Here is a 20,414-nt window from a genome sequence, read left to right on the forward strand (position 1 = left end):
GCGCTGGGCAACTTAGCAAGATTGTCTAAAAAAAAAAAAAAGGCAAGTACTGGGAATTAGCTCAGTGGCAAAGCACCCAGTGGGATCAATCTCAGTACCAATAGATATGTATAAAAAAATAAATAAATAAAAAGGGCTCTAGCTCAGCAATAGAGCACCCCCAGATTCAATCCTGTACTGTTAAAAGAAAAGTAAGAGTTAATAAGCAGTTATTTTCCAAAATTAATAAAAGAGGATCCAGAAACAATGACATTCCAATAGCAAAGATTATATTAATGCCCAGATCTTCTTAAAAGAGCCAGGGGTCCTTGGAAATATAACTGATTCCAAGGCTACAGCAGAGCTTAGAATATCTTCTACTGCAATCAAGAAAACGTTCAAAGAATGAAAGTGAATTATCAAAATACAAGCCATGGAAGCCACACCAAAGGGCTCCTCCTGGCCTGGGGACAACATAAGCATCAAAATAATGATAGTAAGGCCTATCACCCACTACATAAAATAAATGAGGGCTGGGGCTGTAGTTCAGTGGTAGAGTGCTTGCCTGGCACATATGAGACACTGGATTCGATCCTCAGCACCACATAAAAATAAAATAAAGGTATTGTGTCCATGTACAACTAAAAAAAAAAAATAAATGCAAAGTCTAATGAAGAATAGGATAGTTACAAAAATGTATTAATTACAAAGAGAAAAAAATAACTTTTATGAAGGAAAAGCAGGGAGATTCCATCTTACGGGATCAAACAACATCAACAATATGGAACAAAATGAAATCATAACCACCTAATTGGATTCAGTGGGGAAAATGAAGCATCATTTCTGTGACAGTCCTACTATAGATGCATAGTCTCAATCAAATAATGAGGAAGCAGCAGAAAAATATAAACTGAGGACATTACAAAATAATTCCTCTGTAATCTTCAGGAGTATCAAGCTCATGAAAAGCTAAGAAAGAATGAGTAACTGTTCTGGACTAGAGGAGATTAAAGATATCCAAAGTACATGTATGAAGACATGAACTGGTGTGAACATACTTTATATACAAACAGAGATATGAAAAATTGTATTCTATATGTGTAATAAAGAATTGTGATGCATTCCACTATCATGTATTTAAAAAATAAAAGCAATTAAAAAAATAAAAGAAAATAAAGGAGACCAAAGAGAGACATGACAATCAAGTGTGACACAGGTATGGACTGGATTATTTTGTTATGAAAAATCCTACCGAGAGGCTGGAGTTGTGGCTCAGTGGTAAGAGCACTTGCCTAGTATGTGTGAGGCCCCAGGTTCGATTCTCAGCACCACATATAAATAAATAAATAAAATAAAGGTCCATCAACATCTAAGAAAAATATCTAAAAAAGAAAGTACTACTGAAACAACAAGTGAAACTCGCATTGTATCTGAGGAGTAAGTGTTAATAATCAATGTTAATTTCCTAATTTTGGTGACTGTACTGATTGTATAAAAAGAATGTCCTTGTTCACGGAAACTATACACTAAATATTTGGGTATTGCTATGGTCTGAATGTATGTGTACCCCAGTGTCTTATGTTGAAATCTAACCCCCAAGGTAGCAGTATTAAGAGGTGTGCCACCTATGAGGAATAAGCCTCAACAGACACTGAATCTGCTTGTCCTTGCCCAGCCTCTAGAATTATACATAATACATTTCTTTTGTTTATAAATTACTATAAATAACAAGTTTATGTTGTTTATAAACTACTAAGTCTAAAGTATTTTATTATAGCAGCCCAAGATAACTAAGACAAAGGTGAAGGGATTATTAGGTTAGCAACTTACTCTTCAATGGTTCAGAAAATAAAGTTGTCTGTGCTGAACTTCCAATTTTTCTGTATATCTGTATTTATTTTGAGTTTTTTAAAATTATTAGAGCCAGGGACAGTGGCATATGCCTGTAATGCTAGTGACTCTGGAGGCTAAGGCAGGAGTATTACAAGACTGAGGCTAGCCTTAGCATCTCAGTGAGACCCTGTCACAAAATAAACACACAAACAAGATAGTTGGTGTGGGGGCGGTTGCTGTAGCTCAGTGGTAGAGCAACTCTGGATTCAAGCTCCAATACTAAAAAAAAGAAAGAACTGTGAGTCAAGACAATTGGCTATTTGGGATCAAACAGGAGTAAAGGCAGGTGAGGAAGCAAAGGAGGAGGACAGAGCTTAGAAACTGTTTAACATGACTTCAAATCATTATTATTTAGAAGGAAAAGCAATGGAATTAGGGTTAGAAGAACTATGGGAACCCACCTAAAATATATAAATAGATCTGTGTCTACTAGAAATATGGACAGGAAACCATTAACCATGGTAGTTATTTGTGGAGACTGGTTTATGAGACTTTTTCTTTCTTTCTTTTGTGAATGCATAGTTTTTTAAAAAAATCTTTTTATTTGTTGTTTTTAGATATACATGATAGTAGGGTGTATTTTGACATATTATACATACATGGGGTACAACCCATTACAATTTTGATTCCGTTCTTGTGGTTGAACATGCTGTGGAGTTATACTGGTCATATATTCATATAGGAGTAAAGTTATGTCTGATTCATTCTACTATCTTTCCTATTCCCTTCCTTCATTCCCCTTTGTCTAATCCAATAAACTTCTATTCTTCCCCTCCCTATCCTCCCTTGTTATGGGTTGGCATCCAAATATCAGAGAGAACATCTGACCTTAGGTTTTGGGGACTGTCTTATTTCACTTAGCATAATATTCTAGAGTACCATCCATTTACCAGCAAATGCCATAATTTCATTCTTCTTTATGGCTAATATTCTACTGTGTATATATGTATGTATCGCATTTTCTTTATTCATCTGTTGAAGGGTACCTAAGTTGGTTCTATAGCTTGGCTACTGTGAATTGAGCTGCTATAAACACTGATGTGGCTGTGTCACTGTAGTATGCTGATTTTAAGTCCTATGAGTGGGATAATGGTAGTTCATTAGAAGTTTTCTAAGGAGTTCCCATATTGCTTTCCAGAGAGGTTGCACCAATTTGCAGTCCCACCAGCAATGTATGAATGAACCTTTTCCCCCACATCCTCAACAATATTTTAAAAAAAATTTTTTTAGTTGTTGATGGACCTCTATTTTATTAATTTATTTATATGTAGTGCTGAGAATTGAACCCAGTGCCTCACACATGTGAGGCAAGTGTACTACCACTGAGCCATGACCCCAGCCCGTCAGCAACATTTATTATTACTTGTATTCTTAATAACTGCCATTCTGACTGAAGTGAGATATAATCTCAGTATAGTTTTAATTTGAATTTCTCTAATTGCTAGATATGTTAAATTTTTTTTCATTTATTTTTTGACCATTCATTTTTCTTCTATGAAGTGCCTGTTCAGTTCCTTTGCCATTTACTGATTGGGTTATTTGTTATTTGTTATTGGGTTATTTGTTACTGAGACTTTGTCTTTCTGCCTTATAATCTTATGGTAATGTTTGAAGATTCTTAAATGTACATGAATATGTAATCAGGAATATAAAATAGAGATCTAAAATAAAAGGAAAAAAACACTCTTATAACTATTTTAAGGAAAAAGAAAAATATAGGGAAGTAATGATAAAATAATATTAAAATTGATAAACAGTGATTAATACTAAGGAAAAAATAGAGAGGGAACCCTGAAGGCTGGTAATGTTCAGGGAGCGTGGAGACAAACAACAAACTAGATATAACTTAGCAACATGAGACAGTAGAGAAGTACTTACTATTTTAAGTCACCATGTCTCATGTCCCTGACTGAGGAGGCCCAAAAAAGGTTTCAAGAGCATTTCTGCCTCAATTCATTAGACTGTAGCTTCAAAAAGAGTTAGCTTTCAATTTATTATATTAATTTTGGTCAGTGAAGGCACTCTATTCCTCAGAGAACATATAACCCAGAAAAGTCTCAGAGTGAAAACAGGAATCATCTGTCTTGAGGAATCTCTACTGTCCTTAATCAGGAATGTGACCACATAAGAGTGTGCTTCGGGAGAGACAATCTTTTGAAAGTCAATCTGGACTTTTGCATATTTTTTGAGCTATACAGATGACTCAGACCTTATAAATTCCATAATAGACTATTTTCTCAATCCACCTATTTCCCTCTAGTGGTCTCAACATGGTTGTATCACATCTTTATTTTTACTTATTTGTTTATTTGTAGTGCTATTACATCTTTGATGATGACTCAAAGAGGAGATTTAGAACACTAAAGGAGCATTTTTGGTTGTCACAATGATTGGTTGGGGAGTGCTACCAGCATTTATTGGGAAGGGCCAGGGATCTGGACATGATGAAAGTGCAGGACAGCCACTTATAACAAAAAACCTGTGCCAGTCTGGTATAATTTTCAAATGTCCCACTGAAAGTTCACAGGTGAAAAAGCCATTTATAATTTTCAGAGTTAGAACCCAATTTCATGTTACACATTAAGAATATTTTTATAGTTTTAATACATAACAAGAATAATTTTTTCAGGAAGGCAACAATTATGTAAATCAAGAGAAAACTCATACGTTTCATTGTGGTTGTTGCTCAGAAATTTACAGAGTTGTTTACTATTTCAGAAAATCATATAATTTGGTAATGCTGCCCTAATGCTCTGGAACCAATAACACACATATCTATCTTCATTTGTATCATTCTCATTCAAATAATGCTGTGAGTAAATACAAATAACTGACTATTCTTCCACAGTGCCCAAGAATCACATACTGAAATTTTTAAAAATTATAAATTACTTTCCTCTTATTCTTCTTTTATATATAAGATTTTTTTTTTCCAGGACTGGGGATTGAACCTGGGATAATTTACCATAGGGACTATATCTCTAGCCCCCCTGCCCCTTTTCAACATTTTATCTTATTTATTTACTTATTTCTCTCTCTTTTTTTTTTTTGACACAAGATCTCACTAAATTGCTAGATCACAGGTGTGTACCACTGTGACTGACTTAAGATTTTTTTTTTTAATTTAAAATTTTTGTGTGTGGGCTGGGGATGTGGCTCAAGTGGTAGCGCGCTCGCCTGGCATGCGTGCGGCCCGCGTTCGATCCTCAGCACCACATACAAAGATGTTACATCCGCCAAAAACTAAAAAATAAATATTAAAAAGTTCTCTCTCTTTAAAAAAAAAAAATTTGTGCGTACCTAAATATGCTATATCTGAATTTCATTTCGAGACAATTTAGGGACACTGAAAATATTTATAGATAAAAAGGAGTCATTAAATCTGTCAAGGGCAGGAATCACTGTTCTAAGCCCACTGTGATTCCAGTCCCCTTCCCAGGACTGGAGGAGCATGGGCATGTTATCAGTTCTGCTCAGTGAGACCCAATGGAGAATCAAGAACTTCTGGGAAAGGTTTCCTTGCTCTTGAGAGAAAGGAAGAAATGGTTCTTCTTCCTTTTCATGTCAGCTTGTTTTGACTAGACTAGTTGTAACCACCTTACAATCAGCAAGCACACTGAGGAGGCAGCCTAAGTGAGTTATGGAGAGATGCAACGGAAGCCGTGAGATCTTGCATCTGAAGTCACTCTTCCCACTGGACTCTCCTCCCTGATGAAGCCAAAGGGTGCTCTACCACTAAGCTACATCCCCAGCCTTTTTCATTTTTTATTTTCAGGGCCTCATTAAGTTACCCAGACTGGCCTCAAACTTGTGATCCTCCTTCTTTAGCCTCCAGAGTCACTGGATTATGAGTGTGTACCACTCTGGCTCCCACTGCACTTTTAGCTATGTAACATAATAAATTTCTTTACATACAAGTCAGAATCAGATGTTTTCCTTTCTGCAACTGGAAGCAGGCTAACACAAAGTTGCACTGTAGAGATGACAGTGGAAGGGATAGTAAGAGGAAGCAGTGTAGTACAGTAGAGAAAGTCTAAGCTTGTTTATATTGATACACTGATGTTATTACTAAACCCTCAGAGCTTTAGTTTCCTTGTTTACAAATGAAAAGAGGAATCTCTGCTTTACATCATGTTGTGAGGATTAACGAACTCCATGTCCAGCTGTTAACTTGGTGCTGGCATGTTATAAGCATTCAATGGCTGGTGGCAATTATTAACTATTGCTGTTAAGAGGAGAAGGAACAGAACTCACAGCAGTCTGCGCAGTGATATGTGTGCAACCCACAATTTTGGCTCCAGCCAAAGGCTTTTCTCCTTGAGCTCGCTTCCTCAAAGCCATCAGTGCAGGCATTTCTGAAAAGGTCCAATACAAACAGCAATATTAGGAAGGAGGGAACAAAAGATAAAGGAATAAACAGAAAAACTTATTCTCTTAGATTTCTCCGAAAATTTGGAATAGAACTACCATTTGACCCAGTTATCCCACTCCTCAGTATATACCCAAAGGACTTAAAATCAGCATACTACAGTGATGCAGCCATGGCAATGTTTATAGTAGCTCAATTCACAATAGCTAAGCTATGGAACCAGCCTAGGTGCCCTTCAACAGATGAATGGATAAAGAAATGTGGTATATATACACAATGGAATATTAGCCATAAAGAAAAATGAAATTATGGTATTTGCTGATAAATGGATGGTACTCTAGAATATCATGCTAAATGAAATAAGCCAATCCCCCAAAAACCAAAGGGAGAATGTTCTCTCTGATATGCAGATGCTAACACACAATAAGGAAGGTAAAGAATAGAAGTTCATTGGATTAGACAAAGGAGAATAAAAGGAAGGGACAATGGGAATAGGAAAGACAGTAGAATGAATTGGACATAACTTTCCTATGTCCATATATAAATACATGATCAATATAACTACACATCATGTATGACCACCAGAATGGAAGTTATATTCCATATATGTATAATATGTCAAAATACACTCTACTGTCATATATATTTTAAAATAATGAATTTTTTTAAAAGGGAAAAAAGTTTATTCTCTAAGGTTAAGATTCTTCTGCTGATCAGGTTCTCTGTTAAATCAGGTTTCTCAAGGGATCAAGATATTAACCAGAATTTTCTTTTAAAAGGGGATTTCAGAGGCAAATGCAGGGTTCTGACTCCCTATATGCCAGTCCTTATAGTCCCTTCTAAACCCCTAGAGTTTCCCTTCGCATAGTGTTTTCTGAACTTGGACTTTTTCATTTTAAGTATCCTTGACTATCACACTGAAATTTCAAAAGCTAGTAGGCCCCAGGATGAACAAAGAGATTAACATGGACAAAAGACACAGGCAGGTGGAGAAGGTGCTTGCTTTCTTTACCTTGTTCAGCAATTTCAATTTCTCTTCGTCCAAATTCTGCCTGTTTGATGTTCTTGACACAGAAGTCACTGCTTCCCTTAGAGTTCTTTTGCTGTTTGTCCCTGGGGGATGTCTCATCATCAGAGCTATCTGTATATGAAGCCGCTGGAATGATAGAAACAAAAACCCTCAGGGAAAAAAATTTGCTTCCTCTAAAATTCCAAATCATGGAGGAAACTGAGGTTTCTCTATTCCTTAGCACCATACAAATTTACACCTTTGGTAAGCACCTAAATGGAACAATGGAGCTGCCCAATCATCTGTGGAAAAGCACTACCCACAGGTCAGAAAGGAGAACCCAAGAGATTGTCAAAAACATTCTCCCTAGATTATATCAATTTAGAATCTAGGGCTACCTGTTTTTTTTTTTTTTGGATACCGGGGATGAGGATTGAACCCAGGGTCACTTTACCACTGAGCTATATCCTCAACCTTTTTCATTTTGAGACAGGGTTCTCAGTAAGTTGCTGAAGGCCTTGCTAAATTTCCAAGGCTGGCCTCGAATGTGCAATCCTTCTGTCTCATCCTCCTGAGTTGCTGGGATTATAGGAAAACGTGTGTCACCACATTCCACAATGGCTAACTTTATCTTCAAAACATGTAGAGGTTCTTGATATGCAAAAAAAGAGAGGTTACACCATGGTAGCAATAGGTTAACGTTCCTGATGAAAGATTGAAGTAATTAACTTATGAGTTTCTGGGATCCCAGCTATCCTTCTCTGTCTGTTGCTTAAATGCCTGATTTCACTTGTGTTTCAGTACAATAACTAAGACCTAGAAAATAAGGAAACCATGAGAAAGTAATTAAGAATCACAAAAAGTGTTTGTCTGATAACAGAGCTTTCTTTTTCAAGACTGGCTTTGATGGGGCTGAACCATGCCTGCAGACCCAATTAGACACTGACAATGAACTATTCAATGTGCTCTTCCTTCTTCCTGGCCTCAGTGGGTCCTGCATTAAGCATTTTAGATTCCCAAATTGGTGAATAAGTTCTCTTTTGGTACAATAATGCTCTTATAACCAATCCATTTAGTGATATACACTAGCAGGGGAAAGGTCCAAGTGACCAACAGGTAGCTGCTGCTACTGCTATTCACATGCTTAGCTAAAGTCTTCTTAGTCTTCATATAATTCTGTAGTTGCTAATGAGTTTTGGATGCTTCGAACCAATTTTCCTTCTTTAATTTATGTTCAAGTTTCAGAGGATAGTTCTTCCTCACTCTCAAGAGTTTTTAGGGGAGTGAGGAACATAAAGCATTGCTATAAAGTACCTTACAATACTCAATAGAATAAAATGTTTACCATCACTTTTAAGGGTAGAAAGCTGCAAAAGCACAGAGCTCCTAGGGCCTATGGTGCTCTGATCTGCTTATATCCAGAGAATTAAGACATTGCTGGGATTTCTTAGCAGAGGGTCTATCTCTAGGGGTGCTGTAAAAGGCAAGTCTGACCTTGTCCAGTTAATCAGGCACAGCTCTGCAACACTAGTGGGGCAGCAGGGGCTTGAGGATCTCTCTTGAGCTGGAAAACTGCCCTGGAGCAAAGTCCTAACACGAGGCCACAGGAATGAACAGGGGCACCATGGGAGGTGAGGGAATTAGTAAATTCCCAAAGAGACTTTTGTTCTTTAAAGGAGCTAATCTGTACAAAAAGTTTCTGGTTCCCTCTCCTAAAGTGAGTAAGAGCTCAAAGTACTTTTGGCAACAGAGTTCAGAAAGAGCTTTCTGGGCAGTCAACTGTTTTACTAATCAATATTCTGATATAGCTTAGGAGTTGAGGCTTAGGGAAACCATCCTTCTTCAACCTGAGAGAAGAAAGATAACAGCCTCCCCCAATCCTGATTCGAATTTACAAGAAAATTACTTTGGAAGAAAGAGTCAACATTCAGAATGACTTTGAAATTTCATGTTTTCCCAAAGCCATGATGATTTTTATGCTTCCCAGTAGCCATTTAAATATAGTAGTCACATGTTCTGGAGTCAGACAGACTTCAGTTGAAGACTCAATCTCTATTTCTAAGTATATAAAGTACAGATGATATCAGAGCCTATTTAGTAGGGCTCCAAACCTATTCATGTATCCAGTCATTCACACTTTCATTTGTTTATTGAACAAATTTTATCTATGCATCTACCATGTACCAGGCATGGTCTAGGTGCTGGGAATATAAGACAGATATAGATGGTCCCTACATTTATGGAGTTTTCAGTCTAGCAGGTGAGTCAGACATGAAAGAACTAATTATTTAGAGTTTTTTTTTTTTTTTTTCTCCCTTCCCAATACAGCTGTAATGTGTGCTGTGAAGACAGAAATCAGAATGCCATGAGACTGCATAATGATTTGTCAGGGTTGAAAATGCAGCTCAGTGGGAGAATGCTTGCCTACAGTGAACAAGGCCTAGGGTTGAAGCCTAGTTTGATCACCAGCATGGGTAGGTGGTAAGGGCTGGAGATGTTCAATAGTAGAAAGTTGGCCTAGCCTGCACAAGGTCCTGGGTTTGATCCTCAGCACCCCCAGAAAATAAAAAAACAAAAACAAAACCTTGTCAGAGTCAAGTTGTTGAGAAAATAAAAAAAAAAAAGACATTACTAAATAAAGAGCTTAGTATAATGCTTGGCATAGAGTAATTAAGTCTTCAATAAATGATACCTGATATTATTATATGCTTTAGTACATAATTTAAATAATACCAGATATAAAATCTTTAAGCATTCTTACTCAGCTTTAGAATGAGAAAAGAATGACATACATACAAAATTATTTAGCAGTTTCTTTTTTTTACTATCTCCGTCATCTCCTACTTAATCTACCAAAGCAGCAGGTGGTTGGCTGGCAGTGATTAAAAAGATTGAGACACCAGTCCTAACTACCCAAAATAGCTCTCCCCTCCTATGTCTCTTTAGCTTCTAAGGATGAGTCAGGGGAAAAAACAAAACAAAACAAAAAACTAAACTAAAAAACTTCATCTTAAAGAGAAGCACTCCAATTTTTGGCTGGAGACTGCACCGCCCCCCATTCATTCCTCCTACTTTCCCTCCCTCTCTTTCTTGTACCAGGGATTGAACCCAGGGGCACTTGACCAACAAGTCAAATCCCCAACCCTTTTTATTTTATTTTTTTATTTTGAGACAAGGTTTTGCTAAGTTGCTAAATTGCTGATGCTGGCTTTGAACTTGTGATCTTCCTGCCTCAGCCTCCCAAGCCACTGGGATTTTTACAGGCATGTGCCAGTGTGCCCAGCTCTCCCTAATTCTAAGAATAAAATTGTTTACATCACCTCTCTATTCTATATGCTAGAGGGAAAAATAGAAGTATTTTACTTTCTTAACTTGGTCAACTGGTTATAATTAAATAAACCAATGTTTTTCTTTGAGCCAAAATGAATTTTTCAAAGTCCTTTATATAGAACTGCTGTCAGGTAAAAATCCAAAGCAGTAGTTGTTTAAATTGCACTAACATGTGAACACAAAACAGCTGATAGACCCAGACCAAGAGAATGTGTTATTTTTGCAAAAATGGTGGAAAGATTATTCCTGAACTTAGAGTGACACTTACATGCATTTATATTTTGAACCTACTCATTTCTGCCACTATATTTAAAGTGGCACATTCAGGGACTTGGGAGAACTCAGTGGTAAAGCAGTTGCATAGCATGTGCAAGGCTCTGGGTTCAACCTCCAGCACTGTGAAAAATAAATAAATCAATTAAATAAAATATAGATCAAGTTGCAGATGATTCCAATGTAGCTAGTGAAGTCTAAGTAGCCCATCCCCTAAGATCACAGGCTGGAGGTTTGGTTCAGAGGCAGAGCACTTGCCTAGCATGCTGGAGGCCCTGGGTTTTGTTCTTAGTACTGAAAAAAAAAAAAAAAAAAAGATTGCACATTCATGAAAGTAGTTGAGGTAACATTAAACTAATATTGTTTCTAGAAAAAAATTAGAGAAAGCCAATACCTTAAGACTGAATAAAGTTTCTAAAGTATTTGTAATTATCAGCATACTCTGAAATAGTCAAATTTCATTAAAAAAAAAAAAAAAAGGGAATAATTAGCTGGTTGCATTGGCACAGATTTGGAATCCCAGCTACTCAGGAGGATGAGGCAGGATAATTACAAGTTCAAGGCAGGCCTGAAGAACTTTGTGAGACCTTGCTCAAAATAAAAAGTAAAAAGGGTTGGGAATATAGCTGAGAGGAAGAGTACCCTTTGGGTTCAATCCCCAGTTCTAGGGGGAAAACAACAACAAAATGCATTAATAAGCTATTAGAGTATAAGATCCTAGATCTAGCTTTACCCCAATAGGTTAAGCAACTAATTTTCAATTTATCCAAATGTAAAATGGGGAGTATTAAGGAACCTCTTTCTCCTCATGCTCACCCTTTTCTCTAACTACTACTAGAAAGATTCTATCAGTAAATGAGATAATACCCTTCAGTTTATATGTAGAAAAGCAATATAAAGTATGATGTAGCTTTACTATTAGATGTGTTTCTGTTTTATGAGTTCCCAGAATTAAAACAGTTTGATGAATCACTAACCACAATCTAAGCCACAGAACATGCATCTGTGCGTTCTGTGGCTTACACCTGATCTAGCTTTACTTCCTAGCAGCTGTAATACTGTAGGTTACTGCTAGAAGAGCAGTCAGAATTCTGGCTGGATTAATTCTATTAAACTACTTTAAGTCAAGCAATTCCTCTTGGGCCCAGTCTATTCATTTGGTAATGGAAGGAACAGTTGGGACCTGTGTGTCAGTCATTGTACAGCAGATTTCACCAATAAGATATGTGAAAAGCTATGACAGCAACCCAAATACAAACAAATAAAATTCTGTTGTTTGGAAGATATTTCAAACTTTATAAGCACCAATCATGAAGAAAGTGACTTCTGCTCATCTTTTACCAAATTAACTCACTGAAAAAACAGGATTTTTTTCCAGAAATTTGTTAAAGAACACTCTGACCTTCCAGGATTTTGTGTGTGTGTGTGTTATTGGCAACTTAACCAGGGGTGCTTGACCACCGAACTATACCTCCTGACCTTCTAAATTTTTATTTTCATGCAGAGTCTCACTAGGTTTCTGAGGCTGGCCTCAAACCTGTGATCCTCCTGCTTCTGTCTCCTGAGTTTCTGGGATTATAAGTGTATACCACTGTACCTGGCAAGAATGAGCTGATTTTGAAGAAGACTCTTTTGTTCTTTTGCTTTTATGAGGCTTTTTGCTTAGGGGAAGAATTTTGAGAAGTTTCTTCCTTATAAATGAATTTCAGAGATTAATATAGCCTTTTCCAACCTAGGTTCCCCTACAATTAAGTCCTAATGCTTTGAAGCATGCATTGTATATAATGAATTAACTTCTCTCCCACACATCTAGAAAGGTACTAGTTATATATCATCTTTTGTAGAATTAAGAAAACAGCATATCAAATAATTTTCTATGTTCTATAAAAAAATCAGATGAGGAACTTTGGTTGAGAAAGGCTGGTAGCAGTTCTTAAAAGAAAGCATGGCAAAATTGGGTGCGAGGATGGTTAGAAAGGGAGAGAAGGTCATTGCTTATTTAAACCTCCAAGTATCTTCAGCAAAACAAAAGCTTTGGATAGGAAGGTATCTTATTTTGATATGTCATAAACCTTCTTTTGGCTGCTTACATATATGTAATATATCATTTTACACCTAAACAAAGGTGTAAAATATAAGGCTTCTGGGGTTAAGGGTACAGCTCAGTGGCACAGTGCTTGCTTAGCAGGCACAACTCTGGGTTTAACCTACAGCAGAGGGGGAAAAACAAAGAAAACAAAATTCTCAGAATGCCTTTTAAAAATATTTATTTATCGACTTCCTTTTATGTATTAAACTTAGTTCTAAATGCTAGGAATACAGCAGTATAAAATAGATAAAAATCCCTGCTCCCATAAATCCATGATCAAATAGGTGGGAAAAGATAAAAATAAATTAATAAAATATATAGTATGGGACTGGGGTTGTGGCTCAGTGGTAGAATGTTCACCTAGCATGCATGAGGCACTGGGTTCAATCCTTAGCACCACATAGAAATAAAATAAAGATATTGTGTCCACCTAAAACTAAAAAATAAATATTAAAATATAGTAGGTCATATGATAATAAGTGCTATGAAGAAAAACAAAGGAAGAAAATATAGAGAGTGGGTGAGGTGATTGTACAACATTTACATATAATTAATTTTTATTATTTATTTATTCTAATTTGTTATACACCATGGCAGAATGCAATTCATCTCATATTACACATATAGAGGATAATTTTTTTTTTTTAAATGTAAAGGGCACGAGGGAATAAGGTTTAAAGTCAAAGTTCTGTGTTTAAGTTCTTTTTTTCTTTTAATCTTTATTTTACTTATTTTTATGTGGTGCTGAGGCTCGAACCCAGCACCTCGCATGTGCTAGGCAAGCACTTTACTGCTGAGCCACTACCCCAACCCCAGAGCACAATTTTTCAAGTCACTAATTGTACACTATATGATTAATTTTTAATTGACAAAATTTTATATATTGCATTTATTGGATACAACATGATGTTCTAAAAAAGTATATATTGTGGAGTGCCTCAACAGAACTAATTAACATATGCCTCATCTCACAAGCTTGCTTTGTGGTAAGAACACTTAAAATTTACTTTCTTAGAAATTTTGAAGAACATAAGCCAGGCTGATGAGGCACAACTATAATTCCAGTGATTCAGGAAGCTGAGACAGTAAGATTGAAAGTTCAAGGCCAGCCTCAGCAATTTAGCAAGGCCCTAAACAACATAGTGAGACCCTGTCTCAAAAAATAAAAAAGGGCTGTGGATGGCTCAGAGGTTAAGTACCCTTGGGTTCAATTCCTGGTACCTCCTTGCCCTCCACCCAAGAACATAACATAATAATACATTGTTATTAACCATGGTCACTATGATGTATAAAATTTTAAAAGAATAGCCAGGATAGGCCTGAATGTGAAGGTGATATTTGGTGAAGAACTGAAGGAGGCAAGATAGCCAGCCACTCATATATCTGGGGGGAAAAAAAAACAACTTTTTAGGCAGGCAACAAATGCAAAGGTTTTGAAGCAGGACAGTGACTGGCATTTTTCAAAATAATAATAAGGAGGTTGGCTACTATGGTTGGAGGGGACCGAACAATTATGGGAGGAGAGAGTTTTGGAGAAGTAGATATGATAAGAAACACAATGGGAAGCTGGATGGTATGGAGCCCTTTAAGCCATTGTAAGAACGTTAGGCCTTATATTTATTTTATTTTATTATTGTGCTGGGGATAGAACCCACAGCCTTGCATATGTTGGGCAAGAGCTATACCATTGAACTATACCCCATCCCCTAACCTGACATTTTAAAAGAACAAATTTGGCTCCATGTCAAATAGACTGAAGATGGGTAAAGAAGAAACTAAGAAACTCAGTTTTTAAGGTATGGGAGGTTTGAGATGTTTATAAAACATCTAAGTGAAAGGCTGAGCGGGCAGGTGAATATACAGTCATTGTGTAGGGGGTAGATTTTAGTAGGAGATAAAATGAGAGAATCAAACACCAATTGATTGAGTATTTAAAACTCTAAGACTGAATTCACTTAGGGAGAGAATATAAACAAAGAAGGGAAGAGGTCCAAGGATTAGTTTTGGGGGTTCTCCAATGTTGATTTCTGTAGTCATTTAAATTATAAAGCATGCTAAAAAGGGCCTCAAGTTCTTATTGATATGCATTTGCATATCTTCTCAAATTCAGAAAGCTGTGAGTAGATTCTATTATTGTTGGCTCACTTGATGGGCACAGAGCTCTTTCTGTACTACCTCATCTGTACCACTGGCTCAGTTATGAATGTGCCAGGATGCACGAGTTTTCCAATATCACCTAATAAGGCAAACATGGATCAGAAACTAGAAATGGGGTCTATCCTAACTCCCAGTATAAGAATCAAGGCAGTATACCTCTTCCTTCAGATTTTGTTTACAAAGGGATTAACGACTGTGTGAAGAAAACAAAACCAAAACCAAAAATGAAGTAACAATGTGTGTGATGTAGCTGCTAAAAGAAAACATAATCTTAGATTTTATTTTTTCCCACACTTTTTATTAGTGCATTACAATTGTACATAATGATGGGATTTGTTGTTACATATTCATGCATGCACACAATTTGGTCAATATCATTCCCCATTAGGTTTCATTTTTAAAGCATTAAGTTTAAGGAGGTAATACTTCCTGTGGATTAGATCAATCACATCTGGAATATTATGGGCATAGATTCGCTTTTAAAAAGAAAATCTAGGGCTGGGGATGTGGCTCAAGCGGTAGCGCGCTCGCCTGGCATGCGTGCGGCCCGGGTTCGATCCTCAGCACCACATACAAACAAAGATGTTGTGTCTGCCAATAACAGAAAAATAAATGTTAAAGTTTCTCTCCCCCTCTCTCTCTGCCTCTCTCTCTCTCTTTAAAAAAAAAAAAAAAAAAAAAAAGAAAATCTAGAATGCATCCAGATGAGCAGGTTACTGGGATGCCTCCTAACTCAAGCAATAAAAGATGCTGAGTTTTATTTCTAATTAAAATCTTTAAATTCCAGAAATTACTTAAGAGTTCATCAGACAATAAATAAATAAATGAAGCAAGGAGACACCCTATCATCTAAAATGTTCCCAAAGAGGCCAGATGGACATTTGCCAGAGATGCCACAGAAGCAATTTCAGCAATCCAGTGAATTATATCTTTAAAATCTTTTTCATCTCCAGGATTTTTTTTTTTTTTCTTTTTCTGGTGCTGGGGACTGAACCCAGGGCTTTGTGCATGCGAGGTAAGCACTCAACAACAGAGCTATATCCCCAGCTCCAGGATGTTTTCACTCCCTGTTCCCAAATTTAATATCCTTAAATGGGTATATTGACAACTTTTAAGCTATAAATATGGCAGTTTCATATAGTTCAATCTAAAAGGTCAAAGTTTAGAGAACTGGGGTTATAGCTCAGTGGTAGAGCACTTGCCTAGCACAGGTGAGGCACTGGGTTCAATCCTCAACACCATGTAAAAATAAATAAAATAATGGTATGTGTCCACCTATAACTAAAACAGATTTTATATATATAAAGGTCCAAGTTTATCAGGTTGACACCAGTTTAATATCATTCACCAATGATATTAGAAACCAAGGGTATCATCTACATTCTTTTAGGTACAGAGATATTTGGTAAGTACCCTCTCTGAACATAGGACTTGAATGAGAAGGCAGGCATTGGTTTCCTCTGCAGGAACACAGATAGATATGTGGATCTAGTTGTGTAAGGAAGATACTATACTGCAGTTAAAAGTATCATTATTTATCATCCACCTTTTGCATATGTGTGTGGTGGGGAGCTTACTGGGGATTGAACTGAGGGGTATTCTACTACTGAGCTACCTCCCCAGCCCTTTTTATTTTGAGACAGGTTCTCAATAAATTGTCCAGGCTGCCCTTGAACTTGAAATCCTTATGCCTTAGCCTGCTGAGTAGCTGGGATCACAGGTGGGTGCCACCATGCATCACCATACCCAGCGTTAGCGTTGATCTTTAGATAATGTGCACATATTTTACAATTCCCATTTTCACATTTTTTATGGCTTCTAGAGTTATGTTAACCAGTTAATGAATTTTTCAACTGTTTATTTTAGTGCAGTAAGACAGTATGAAACTCTGTATTTTTCTATGAAAACTCATAGGCATTTATGTCACAGTTATTGTGGGAATACAGTAAAAAAGAAAAATTAAAAGTGTGGTCATGGGCTGGGGTTGTGGCTCAGTGGTAGAGCACTTGCCTAGCATGTGTGAGGCACTGGGTTCGATTCTCAGCACCACATATAAATAAATAAACAATAACAACAAAAAAGTGTGTACATAAGGCCAGGTGCGGTGGCGCATGCCTGTAATCCCAGAGGCTCAGGAGGCTGAATCAGGAGGATCGCAAGTTCAAAGCCAGCCTCAGCAACATTGAGGTGCTAAACAACTCAGTGAGACCCTGTCTCTAAATAAAATACAAAATAGGGCTGGGAATGTGGCTCAGTGTTTGCCGGAGTTCAATCCCAGGTACCAAAAAAAAAAAAAAAAGGTTGTAAATAACAATCTACTTAACCTTAAAGCTACAGCTTCCAAACAATCCTTCTTTAACTTTATGTAACAAATATTACTTTCCCATATATATGAAGAATAAAATTTCGAGTCATGATAAAATTTTTCTAATGAATATTACTATTTATAATGTGAAGAAGCAATAACTAAGGCAAACTCTCAGTTCCCTACCCCATTCTACCACAAAGCAAAAATAAAAGAGTCCCATACTAGATCAGACTCATACTGGGTACCACTACACAAATGGCCCTTACCTTCCAGGGGTCTATATAGTAATAGCTCATATGGCATTAAATCATAACTTGGCCCCAGAGCACATATACTTGAATTAATGCCGCTGCAAAGGAAGAAGTAACAAGAACTACAATGTCACAGCTCTGGAGAAAAGACAAAGGGCCCACTGCTTGAACTAGCTACAATGTTTTCATTGTTCATTGGAGTAACTGAGGTTTCCCCTTTAATTTGCAAGTACCAGATGGAAGGTTGGGAAACTTTTTTTTCCCCCCAAAAGATGGAAAAAACAAAGTCTTTATACATGCTATTCAATGAAGGTCATCATCAGTGAACTGCATACTCCCATCCTTCGGAGTGGATCAAAGAACTTAATTTCCTTAGTGACCCTCTCTGCCTCTACTGGAAGAGAGGGCCTCTGTGAATTTCCACCCTGAATTCCCAAGGGAAATCCAAAGATTCCATCCCAAATTTTGGTTTAAATGTCGATTCTAAATATTTATTCAAGACACAGGCAACAGCAAGCACAGTTAGCCTTGGATGGGGGGAAGGTCTGTTGTACACCTATTGGCCTTGATAGGTGGGTTCATGGCAGCTCAGTACTCACCTGAGCTATAGCTGTCAGTAGATGACTGAGAAATGGAACGAGAGAGAGAGCGACGTCCAATTTTGGTGGGACGCTTGTTGAATTCTTGCTTCTGGTCAGCAAACTGGATCTGCTAAGAAGAAGAATCCTAGTTATATAAAGAAAAAGAACCTCTATTTTGAGACAGCAATTCAAAGTTGTTGTTGTTGTTATTACTCATTATTATTTTACCTTCCCTGCACTTATCTGAAAATTTCAGAATATTCAGAATATTTCATTAAGCTGAATAGTGCATATTTGGAATATTAAGACTCTTTGGAGAAAAGAGTAATTTTTCACTCTTCACCTACTATATTTCTATTAAATTTAAATATCTGATCCACTCTATAACTATAATACTTTTTACAATGAAACTGTTACCAAAAAATGAAAAGGAGAAAAGAATGTTTTGTTTAAAATGAATTTTTAGTAAGTTGAGTCATATTTAGAAATCCCTTCTATAATTTCACTGAAAATTAAAGCTGAGAAGAATCTTAAAAGACTATCCATACATCTAAACCCTTCTATATTTCTAGATGAGAAAATTACCAAGATCCAGGTTTCAAGATTCTCAGGAAATTAATGGCACATCAAACTTTGAAAAAGGCTTTTTATCCAGACAGAACATTCTGGAACTGCACTGAAATCCTGGCCATGCCACTCATTAAGCTGTGTGATATTGGCCAAGATGTTTTTCTCTTTTTCCCATAAATACAACAGACATAAAAGTACTCACCTCACAGGTTTTAGACAAAATTAAATGAGACAATGCATGTAAACTGAAACAGCATGAGATTCAATAAATCCACGCTATACCCCCACTTCTACATTTCAGTATTCTTTTCACTCCCTTGTGGGTAGATATTTTAATTTAGACTTTCTAAAATATATTAGTTAGCTATACCAACTAGTAAATAAACATTTATTATTTTTAGTGTTTGGTATCATAAAGTACCTAAAAGCCACAAACTTGATCATTTATTAACTGTAACATAACAGATGTAGAAACAGTGGATAATTGAGCTGAATATACATAAACCCCACATCATAATCTGTAGGATGCAATTGGAAAATATCTGACAATGACTTTCTTACAAAAATTTTAATCTCTATCTCTGACAATTGAGCTGATACTTTTTAATACTTCACAAATCAAAGCTACATCATTTATTCATTTAATAACCTTTTTTCCCCCTACCAAGTGTTTACATAATTACTCAGATTCTTCTGGACCAAAGGTGGCACTGAGGAAGGTCTACTGAAAAGAATCAAAGATCTGACAACTGAGTCTCCCTTTAATGATGGAAAGATGGACCCCTGATGAGCAGAACAGATACAGTATAATAGAATGAAAGCAGCAACTGACGACTATACTTCCTGTAGTTAGAGGTAACTATTGAGTCATTTAAGTATTGAGATAGAGGGGGCCAGCGCCAAGCCAAATTGAATTAGCTTAGCATTCATTGCCTCTGTAGGGGAATTCATAGCATTTCCATAGCGATAACAACAAATAAAACCTTCAAATTGTTTTCGGCAATGGGAAAATGCATTGTATTAGATGCTTGTTGCAAAATGAAAAATGACAAATTTGATTTTTTTTTTTTTAATTTTTTATTGTTGGCTGTTCAAAACATTACATAATTCTTGATATATCATATTTCACACTTTGATTCAAGTGGGTTATGAGCTCCCATTTTTACCCCAAATACAGATTGCAGAATCACATCAGATCAAATTTGATTATTTTGCTAAAGTAGCAATTTATTCTAAAAGGACAAAGTACTCTATGTACTCCCAAGGAATGTACATGAATTTCATGTACTTCTAGCACAGCACTAAGCACACTGAATGTAACTATCTACCTACCTACCTGTATTCTCTATAAATTATGGATTCCACAAAGGCAGGGGCTGGGTATCTTATTCACCCTTATATCCTCTGGCACTCTTCACTGTCTGTACTTGGTTGAATACTGAGTAAACATAACAAGCAAAGGCCAAGTCTAGAGTTAAAGTAATTTTTAAGGGCAAAAGCTGGGAAGGGGAAGAGGGAGGATGGGAAGCTGTGGACAGCAGTCAGGTTCAAAACTCTGGTGTTGGGGGCTTGGGGATGTGGCTCAAGCGGTAGAGCGCTCGCCTG

At 36.7% G+C, this 20,414-nt stretch overlaps 1 protein-coding gene across 6 annotated transcripts in view; it reads right to left on the bottom strand.

Annotated features, from left to right (window-relative positions):
* Window positions 1-20,414, bottom strand: part of Ahcyl2 (adenosylhomocysteinase like 2) — a 187,016-nt gene that overhangs the window by 35,730 nt on the left and 130,872 nt on the right. For 3 of the 6 annotated variants that reach the window (XM_048786938.1, XM_048786941.1, XM_048786940.1), the window contains 3 exons: window positions 18,258-18,366; window positions 7,254-7,397; window positions 6,127-6,227 (listed from right to left, as the gene is read on the bottom strand). In XM_048786938.1, coding sequence (XP_048642895.1) covers window positions 6,127-6,227; window positions 7,254-7,397; window positions 18,258-18,366 — 354 coding nt within the window. Of the gene's footprint in view, window positions 1-6,126; window positions 6,228-7,253; window positions 7,398-18,257; window positions 18,370-20,414 lie in introns of all 6 variants that reach the window. The other 3 variants (XM_048786937.1, XM_015493839.2, XM_048786939.1) reach the window with 1 other exon arrangement.

This window comes from Marmota marmota, unplaced genomic scaffold (assembly GCF_001458135.2).
Source record: "Marmota marmota marmota unplaced genomic scaffold, marMar, whole genome shotgun sequence".
Taxonomy (NCBI): domain Eukaryota; kingdom Metazoa; phylum Chordata; class Mammalia; order Rodentia; family Sciuridae; genus Marmota; species Marmota marmota.